We start from the raw sequence: 10,104 nt of genomic DNA on the forward strand, positions 1-10,104 counted from the left end.
CTGCTTAACACATATTAACCTGTAGTTTCTCCAAGTTAGATGACTTACATGTAAACTTGCATAACTTCTTGTATGCAAATCCTGCATCATAAAAACTTTATTCAAGTGTACAGTGGTAACATATTGAATAAAATAAATTGCTTTACAGTTTACTGCATGCCTTTCTATGAGAAGGGATGTTTAGGCTGTGTGAACATGGCTGGGACTGTCCTCAACAGCAAACTTTCAGGATATTCAGCAAGTGAGCCTGGAGGGCTGTCCTGTTGAAGAATGCCTAGAAGCACATTGCTGTACTCTCTCAGATGCAGTGTTTGGGGCTGTACAATGACAGGCAGTGGTTGTGCTTGTCCTTCTCTGATGACTGTGTGTGCTTGCAGGGTGGTGTGGATGACACAATCTCATTAACAGCCTATATTGCTGCTGCCCTGGTGGAGCTCCATCTGGAGAGGAATGTAAGTCACACCTGAACTCCTGCAGGGCTCGGGAGCATGCTCCACCATTCATTCCTTCTCTGGTTGAGGGCTTCAGGGGGTATCCAGCCTGGGCTGGTGAAAGGCTCTGTCATTCCCATCTTGCTACACAATAAGCTAAACAGGAAAATTTTAATTTGCTGAGGAATTCTTAATATAAATGGCCTGATTTGCAGCAAAGCAGAGCACTTGCTTTTCCCAGCTCATCTCAAGGGAAACAGTTGTGTCTGAAAATAACAAAGGACTTGCAGGGAGAGGCAATGGTTTTCATTAAACTGACCAACAGAGCTAAAGGAGAAAAAAAAGACAGGTATGCACTGTCCCCCCCACCCTCCCCCCAAATAAAAGTGGTGATTTTCAAGACAAGTGTAAACTGGTCTAGAAAAAAATAACTGATATTCCAGGGTTAATGGTACAGTTCTAGAAACGTTATACCCTTCAGGATCAGACACCCACAGCATGTGTGTCTGATAATTCTGAGCCAGCATGTTACCAGACACTTCCTACAGCTGGATTCTCTAGTGTATCAGCAATCCCCTATCCCAATGATAAATCCAGCACACCTTTGCTTTCAGCCCACAGTCAGTGATGCTTTGACCACTCTACCTCACACTTCACAGTCCTGGGAGAGATGCTAGCACTAAAACACATCAAGGATGTGTCTGGCATAGATGTTCACTACAACATGTTTAGTCAGAGCAAATTGACTTGGTTTGGATTCCTTTTTCAGGACACCATGTTGGATAATGCCTTACATTGCCTCAAGAAGGTAAAACTTGATGAGACAAGCCTTTATGTCAAGGCTTTGATGGCTTATGTCTTCACGCTGAGTAAGGACATGGAGATGAGAAAGCAGCTGATGGATATGATAGAGAAAGAAACTGGTATGTTGTTGCTTTGGGGTCCTAGAGATCATGACTGTGTTCAAGATCTGATATCTATAGCATTTAATTGCAGCATTCTGGGAAATTTAGCTATTCACACCCTTTTGTGTCAAAAAATTATAATTTATTCAAGCTATTAGAATCTCTAGTTCTCTCAGACTCAGGAAACAATTTCTAATCAAAAGCAGCAGAGGTGTTCCATGCTTAACTTGTGCAGTTAAAATGCTTATTTGTGTCATGATACTCCTGGCATTCCTCAGCAATTCATACATAGTACAAGAGATCTTGCAGAGCAAATTTGTTTCACTATGTCTGTTCAGGTGCTGGTCAGGATATTTACTTGAAAAATTAGAACCTTTTGACTGCTTCCCCATTGCTGCTCTGCTCAGCTCTGGGCCCTTGGGTGGGTGGACCTTTACTGCTGTGCTGCTGAGCTTGGTTCTTCTTTTTGGCTCATTAGCTTGGGTAAAAACAGACTTCTGTCCTGAGTGAGGATGCTGGGGTGGGTGTTCAAAGCACCTAAGCCCATGATTAAAGAGTTGGTAATATTATCTAAGTTGGTATAAGTAAGTTCTTCCCCACATTTTATCTGGCAGTGTGGTGAACTACATGGGGGTCTGAAAAACAACAGAAAAAAATGGAGAGAGGATTTTTCAGTCTGACTAGCTACAGTGCTGAGTGTTGCTCACTGCATAGCCACACAAGCTGCCAGCTGGCTTCACAGGACAGCCAGTGGGCAAACTGGAAGGAGTATATTAGCACACATTCAGGGCAGTACTTGTTCAGAGCTGCCTCTGTGATAATACATATGAAACAAGGGAAAAACCCTTCCACTGTGATAAGCATTATGAAAGTTCTCTGTAGAGGGCCTTAGCTAAATTCTGAAGTCTTGAGGCTGGTATTATGCAAACAAGTGATTTGGTGGTTCTTCTTTCAAAAGTGAAGGCTTGTTCTGAAAACTGACTTTGAATTTGAAAGCATTTCAGGTTTTCACTATTGTACCATTGCAGAAGATTTCTACATGATCAAGCCTCATACAATTAAGCTAAATTCTTAGCTGGATTTGGTTAGTCCCCTACTACCACTGCAGCAAAATATTCAACTGGTCTCAGACGTGTTCAGTGCTTGTGAGCTTGGATCTGAAGTGGGAGCCCAGCTCTTGCTTAAATTGCCCTTCATTATGCACTGCATAGCGAGGATGACAGCAAAGTAAGTTGGGTGGTCTTTCTCCTCCACTAGCCTGACAGCAATTCACCCTCAAAGACTGAGCAGTTCTTGTACAAGTGACTGGAAACAAATCATAAAGCTCTTCAGCGTAAGGGGTCCCGTTACTTTCTGCTAGGCAAATGCAGAAACACAAAAAATGCTGAAGCTTGGAGACATAACTTTGAACATACAGGGTTTTACAGTTCTTCTCTTCCACATATTTCTTCCCCCATCAGCACAGCTATTGACATCACAATCTGCTGATGAAAAGTCTTCTTCCAAGATTGAGACAGTAGCCTACATCATCCTGGCTCATGTCTCCAAACCAGACTTGTCACTCAGTGATGCCTCAGTGAGCAAGCTTGTGCGCTGGCTCAGTTCACAAAGAAATGCCTTCGGAGGATTTGCTTCCACACAGGTAACAAACCAGGAAAATCATGGGGAAAAGAGTTGTTGTGCCTGGAGTGATGTGCACATCTCTCATGTGCATGTCACTCCAGACCCATCCTTTGCAGGCAAAGGTATATGAGCTGTGTTTGGGAAAGGGAGTGCCATGGGCAAACTCTTCTCTATGTGGTATAATTGGGATTACCCAGGGTCTCTGGCACTGCTAAGCCCAGAGCTCACAAGCTGCCCGTTCCAGGTAACAGAAATCATCCTGCTGCCTGTGGCATAGACCCTACCTATGTGCTTAGTGGGATAGAGCCTGCCTGTCAGAGTGTGAATCAGGGCCATGAGGACTGTAGCTCTCTCTGCAGTCCCTGAACTGGTGTGCTGGGTCCTGCATGGTCCTGCAGCAAAGTGACTCTGACTCTCCCCCCAGGACACAGTTGTCAGCCTGCAGGCCCTCGCTCAGTATGCAGCCCTGCTTCCTCAGGAGAGCAGAGATGTCAAGGTGGCAGTGAAAGGAAAAGGGGCTTCTCCACTGGAGTTCCATGTGCACAGGAACAACAAGCTGGTCCTGCACCAGGCATCTCTCCTTGCAGACACAGGGACCTACACAGTGCAAGCGACAGGCAGGGGCTGCGTTTACGTCCAGGTGCGTATGCCTAAGGAACAGAGTTCACAGGTTTTGCCTCTGACTACTGAAGTGAGGTTTGGCTTTAAGCAGGTCTGTAGCCTCAAGTTCTGAGTAGCACTTTGCCTTCTAGGCAGAATCATGTCAAATTTGAAAGTGCTCAGGTGTACTTTGTTGACAGGGTTTCATGTAACCATCTCTGGTATCTTCTCAGAAATCTCTCAGCTTTGCTGTCCTATCCTACAGAGGCATGTCATTATTAAGAGACCAGTAAATCTGAAGTCAGGAGTCACAGAGAGTCAGGACACAGGAAAGTATATGCTTCTATTTTGAATGTGTGTTGTTGATGTCACTGCTTCAGGAGCTGGACACTGTATATCTTCTGACACAAAATTCTTTGGGTTGTTATCACATACGGTCTCCTTATTCCAGTACACCAACACAAGTGGTCCATCAGGAGGATACATCTTATTTTTCTGGCTGTTTTGATAGTCGTTCACTTGTGAGCCATTCATGCAGCAAAGAACTCAAGTCACTCCCTGTGTCAACCTTTTTTGCTGGGTCACTTCTGTTCAGATGATGCCCACAGAGAATGTTATGACACAGAGAATCTGCAAGCAGTGTGTAGTCAAGAGGACACAACAATTATTAATTGTTCATGTGTGTAGGAGGTAACTAGAGCCATACTGCTTGGCTACACTTGCATACAGTCAATGAGCATAGGACATCTGATGAGCACATGCTGGGGAGGCAGTCAGTCTCCACCAGGCAGGTGGAGGGAGATTGGCCTGTGCTGCTCTTTGGATGAGTGTGATCACCCTGCCTGCTGAGTTATCTACTTCCAACTTTTTGTTCTTCTTTCTTAAGGTATTGTAATTGTTTTACCAGTATTTTCCCCTTGAGACCTATGTCAAGAGTTAACAGTTACACTTCTTTCTCCTTGTGGGGCAGTGTTTGAGCTAATGTGCTTCCTTCAACCTTAACAGCATTTTTTTTTAATGAGACTGAATGAATCACAGACAGCTGAGTCTCCAGGTTTTGAGTTGCATTTGACAGGTGTATCTGATGCAATGTGCTAAACAGCACATCTCTGAACAGAAAGTGCAGCTGAGTCCAGCTGTGTTAGCCAACGAGTCCAACTTTGTTAGCCACTGGCTACCAATCCATTAAACCTGGAGGCACAGGCAGTGCTTTATTCAGGGAAACTCTGGGGTGCTTCACAGAGATGTTCTCTCCCCCACCAGACTACTTTGTACTATAACATCCCACCACCAAAAACAGAAGAGGTCTTTGTCCTGCTTGTGGAAACAGTACCAAGAGAATGTGATGGTGTCAGGAGAGAGTTTGACATCCATGTGTCTGTCAGGTATGAGATCCCTTGAGGCTCTTTCTTCAGTGGAGAAAGGTATGAACCCAGTTGTATGGCTAGAACCCCATGAAAGCCTCCTGTCTGTAGAATCAGAAACACAGGATGACTCTCTTCTTCTCTGTGAATCCCAAGAGGATTGTTAACTGAGAATTAAGGCCTGGACAAGCATGGCAGTTCACTGGTAGTGTCTTGCAGAACCACGGCAAACATCTCAGGCAGCACGGAGCAGCTCAGCAGTCCCCAGAGCACCAGCAGCTGAGCTCCCATGCTGGGGGATTCTTGGTATGAAGTACTTCCCCCTGGATGTGAATCTCTGCTGGAACTGGACAGGGGACTCCAGTCCCTATCCATGTTTCACTTGCCTGCATCTGTCTAGGATGAGAGTCTTGATCCATGTTCTCCATGCCTTACCGTCCTTACTGAAAGAGAACAATAGGAACGTTTCCAGTCTCAGCCTGTAACAGCAAAGGTCATTTCCACCTGTTGGAGAGGGCAACTGGAAGCCATATTATTTCCACATTGACCATAATGCATTTGCTGCACAATCTGTGTCCATATTGAATGAGTGGATGGGGACTACTTTTTTATCCCTTTGTCCCACCAGTTAGATATGCTGCTGAGCTTTCATATCAGTCTAGGGCAGGGCAAAGTTTGGAAGTGTCCATTAGTATCTCCTAGAAATGCTGTGCTGCCTTCCACATCTAATGTGCTTCTCTCCTGACCCCCTGCAGATATGTAGGGGACCGTGGGACGAGTAACATGGCCCTGGTGGAGGTGGAGATGCTGTCAGGGTTCATTCCTGTTCAGAGCTCTGTGAAAGAGGTAAGACTTTTCCTTCTGCTTTCCTTGAGGATACTAAAATCTGTTTTCCAGATGTATCTCAGCCAGAAAGATCCAAACATTTAAGAAGTGTCGGAGAATAGTAATTACAGGTGCAGATATAAGAGGCTATTTCACAAGGCAGCTTTCCACTTGCACAAGTAGTTGTGCAATTTTTCATGTTCATAGTGAGGATTGCATACATAGGAAGAGGTCAGGGAGATGATGAAAAAGCACCTAGTTAGAATCACCTGGGGTGCATTGGGCCCCTTTGTAGTTACCGGTGCCATTTTTAGGGATATTCCATAAAGTGCTGTTTAATGGTATGCTCCAGTGTTCCACACAATGGCTAGGAAGATCCAACATAACCTCGTACCAACCAGTTTTCCCTTAACTACAAGTGATGAAAGTAGGAACACAGCTCAAGGATACTTGAAAAATATTTTCTAAGGCTTGATGTGTTCCAAACAATCTCTAGTGCCGAGGAAGGCAAAGCTGACTAGTCCTTAGGCTATGCTGAGTGCTTTTGTTAACAGTGGTTCACTGACAAATACCAAACCTGCTGTGAAACAGGGAAGGCAAATAAGCTGATGCTAACCATGCTCATCTCTTGCCTTCCCATACAGCTGGAGAAGGTACCCCTCATGAAAAAGACAGAGATAAAACCAGACAAAATCACAATCTACTTGGAGGAGGTAAGAGGAAGATCACAGGGAACTGCCTATTCAAGTAATAGCAACTGAAGTACTCTGCATGGGGACTTTTGAAGATTAGAAATACAAATCTCTAGGCTGGTCAATCCTATTTTCACAGAAGAGGAAAAGGAAGAGGGTGGAAGAACCTGGAAAGATAGAAAGAAAACTCTGATGCAGAAGGAGTAAAGTTAGCATGTAGGTGATTTTGAGATGATCAGTGCATTTCTGCTCACTTCCATTCTTCACTCCAGCTGGGTGAGAGCCCTCTGAAGCTTAACATCTCAGTGGAACAAGATGTTGAAGTGCAGAATCTGAAAGCTGCAACAGTGCACATCTATGACTACTATAAGCCAGGTGAGGTTTCACTGACATTGGCATAAAGTAACAATTGTATCCCCCACTCAGATATGTCTGTCACCCTAATTATATGTCTGTGACCCTAATTCCTGTTAACTCCCTTATTCCAGTGCACATCCTCCTGCAGCTTCAAACTTGGGTATCCTCTGTAAAAAACTTCAATATTCAAGTAGCCACTTGCTTAGAAAAGTTTTTGAGACAAGGCTGCCTGGCACTAGATTATGTTGTGGGGTGTTATGTGTTCCATGACTGTTTGTTTTCCTCCTCTATCTTCAAGCTATAAGACTTCTCTGACAATTTGCTGTGACTTCTCCAGCTTTTTACCTCTCTTGAGAATACTTTGGCATTTATTTAAAATCAGTATTACATAGTGCTACTCTGATCCACTAGAAGGCAGAATTTAGTTGTATGCATTTCATGCATAGTGTAATAATCCTACCATTCATTGAGTCCTGCCATGTCTCAGAGGATAACAGGAAAATAATTTTTTACCCTTTAAAGCTCTAAATGAATTATTAGCACAGAGAAGAGAGATCTTGATGATATTTTGAGGCTCTCTGATTATTCTGTGTTCTGTACGAGACAAAACAGCAGATGGAACATTAAGAATTATTTTTAAAAAAATTTTGAGAACAAAATGGAAAAACTGCCGCTGGAGATTTAGAAAGCAGCACTACATGTCAAATACTAAATTCCATTCTTGTTCCCCCTTCCACACCATGGCAAGAAAAATTTTTAAACTTTTTTTTTTATAACCTTTTAAATCCAGCTATTACAGAGCTAAATATTGTCACCTAATAAGCTCTCTCTCTTGTTTATCCTGTGCAAGAATTTTTGTGCATAGTACACACAATTTAAAGAGTGTTATCTGACTGAAAATGCTAATTACCACTAAATATGCAAGGCTATCAGGACATGCTGTGTTTATTTACCAAAACCATCCTTGCATTAGAAGGTATCACAGTGATCTTTTACAGCTGTATGGGTTACATGTTGGGGGGACAGATTGCTGGCCTGACCCTCTAGAGTTTGTTCCTGCATTCACAGTCTGAGGAGTGACAAATTGAGGTAGTGGGATGGTTGTGCTGCTGAGGAAGAAGTTTGGCACAGCCCTGCCATGCAGTCCTGCAGCTCACCCTTTTCCTCTTGTTCCTACAGATGACCGTGCAGCGAGAGAATACGCCTTCCCTTGCAGTTCAGGTTAGTGTTAACAGAGCAGACAACTGGTGGTGAGCAGGCAGAGCACCCCACCTCTGCTCTGCATTTAATCCTGTCGTGTGATGCAGAGCCTTCTTGGACTGCAGGTTGAATTGGGACCTACTTACTAGCTCTGGGCACAGTTTCTAGCCCAGGTATTGATCTCAATGGAGACTAAGGCTTGAGCATACCATGGAAGGTTAAAATGATCTCTTTTTATTTGATTTCCATACAGTCCTCACAGCATCCCAAACATAAGTACAACTGGAAATGCCTATGTCAATGATAAAAAGATGTTGCCACTCATCCCATAAGATCTCTTAGTCCGCAGACACCTTCCTAAAAATTCATCAGGCACTTTGCCTTTTCTTTCCTCTTTCTTTCTACAGATGCCTCAAAGCAGGTTTCCTCCTAGTATGCTCTGACTCTGCAACTTGAATTTTCTGCCTCCATAGGGAAAACCTCATTGCTCCAGCTCTTCTATTCCCTGCAGTGTTGGAAACACCCTATTTCCTTTGCCTTATGTTTCTGTGTGAAAACCGGCTTAATACACATTTGTTTGGGAGCAAGTCAAATAAAGTATGTGGAACCTGGAAAGAAGGCAGTGACTTGAGAGTTAATGAAGATCTCAGTGCATGAAAAAGAAGGAAACACTGAATGTTATGGTTACACACTTTCCAATTGGTCACCACAGTGCTTTAAATCTCTCTCCTCCCCAAATCTCATCTCTGAGCTCCCTTTTCAATTCAATTAGCACAATAGTTGATCTGCAACCAAACTCCATGCAAAAAAACGTCCTCATTTTTAACCCTGATAAGGTTTGCTACCTGACCCTGTGAGTCATTTTTCTGTCACAACTGAAGAGTGGGAACAGGCAAGGGAGTGCTAAGGAGGGAATACTTTACAGTTCATTCAGACAGAAAAGGACTGTACAGCAGTCTTATGAAGGGAGGATATGAAACCAAAGTAACACTCACTCCAAATTCACTACATGTTTAGACTCTGACAACATCTAGTCCCATCCTGTCAAGACATTAACCCAAATGACTAATCCTTACCTGTAGCACTACTTAAAAAAGACAACAATCTGAGGAATTTCAGCATGTAGCACATGCAGCAAGACAACAGGGTATGCAGATGGCTCAGCAGGATATGCAGTGCCATTAGGAAGACAGCACTCATAAAAACGGGGATACTAGATAAGAAAAAATGGGTACTAGTTTTACAGAGCTGATTGCCAAAAGATAAATTACCAGGCCAGTCATGCCAAAAATTTGAAGGTATGAAGTCAACAAGCCCAGGGGCAATGGAAAAGGAGTGAACAAGATAAGCCAGGAATTTGGGAACCAATGGCAAACCTTCTAAACAGGAAGTACTTTGGGAGAAAAAAAAGTGGGGGGAAATAACATAAAGTGAAGCAGGTCATAAAATAAAGATTGCTTCGGTTATCCCTGTGTAGTAGCCCTTTGCCTGATCAACACAGCTTGCAAAAGGACAGCAAATACATTTTTTTTCTCTAACCATTCAGAACAATTGGTCCACATAATGAGCAGAACCAGCCTTTCCACATGGGGACAAATAGAAAATAATAGTCTCACAGCAGTGCTTAACAGGCATTTAGGGGAGGTAGAAAACCTGAGGAACCAAGCAATGCATTCTGTGGGCAGCTGTACAAAAAGCAGACAGGGTTGAGTTCAAGGAAGCAAACTATTTAGGGACTGAGCAGGCCTCCCAGGACTGTTTCCCTAATATTGTCCCTTCCCAAGACATTCTAGGAATCAACAGAGACTCTTCAATAGTGTTCTGCAAATGGAGCAAAGCGAGATCTGCTGCCTGTCCTGGCAAGTCTCTTCCTCTGGATATTTGGGCTGGACTGGAAGAGCTTTGGGGTCAATGCCCTCACTGGTTGAACCTCAGATAGGGAGGTTGTAAATAAAACCTGAAGCCTGTAACCCAGCATGCTCATTGTGCCTGTAAGCCAAGCTCTCCCATCTCTAAATGGACATGTGCCAAGGGTCTGCTTTACAGTTCACAGGATCAGATTGCCATGAAATTAGATGTTGATAGAAGCAGGCCCACCAAGATTCCT

At 43.6% G+C, this 10,104-nt stretch overlaps 1 protein-coding gene across 2 annotated transcripts in view; it reads left to right on the forward strand.

The window, feature by feature from the left end:
• LOC130261547 (alpha-2-macroglobulin-like protein 1) overlaps positions 1-8,615 on the forward strand; it is a 28,528-nt gene extending 19,913 nt beyond the window's left edge. The window contains exons 28-37 of one of the 2 annotated variants that reach the window (XM_056507915.1): positions 378-452; positions 1,201-1,354; positions 2,797-2,978; positions 3,384-3,599; positions 4,823-4,944; positions 5,679-5,769; positions 6,393-6,461; positions 6,713-6,815; positions 7,977-8,018; positions 8,405-8,615. In XM_056507915.1, coding sequence (XP_056363890.1) covers positions 378-452; positions 1,201-1,354; positions 2,797-2,978; positions 3,384-3,599; positions 4,823-4,944; positions 5,679-5,769; positions 6,393-6,461; positions 6,713-6,815; positions 7,977-8,018; positions 8,405-8,430 — 1,080 coding nt within the window. In that variant the 3' untranslated portion in view covers positions 8,431-8,615. Of the gene's footprint in view, positions 1-377; positions 453-1,200; positions 1,355-2,796; positions 2,979-3,383; positions 3,600-4,822; positions 4,945-5,678; positions 5,770-6,392; positions 6,462-6,712; positions 6,816-7,976; positions 8,019-8,250 lie in introns of both variants that reach the window. The other variant, XM_056508003.1, reaches the window with a different exon arrangement.
• Positions 8,616-10,104: the final 1,489 nt, after the last annotated feature.

Source organism: Oenanthe melanoleuca, chromosome 1 (assembly GCF_029582105.1).
Source record: "Oenanthe melanoleuca isolate GR-GAL-2019-014 chromosome 1, OMel1.0, whole genome shotgun sequence".
NCBI lineage: Eukaryota > Metazoa > Chordata > Aves > Passeriformes > Muscicapidae > Oenanthe > Oenanthe melanoleuca.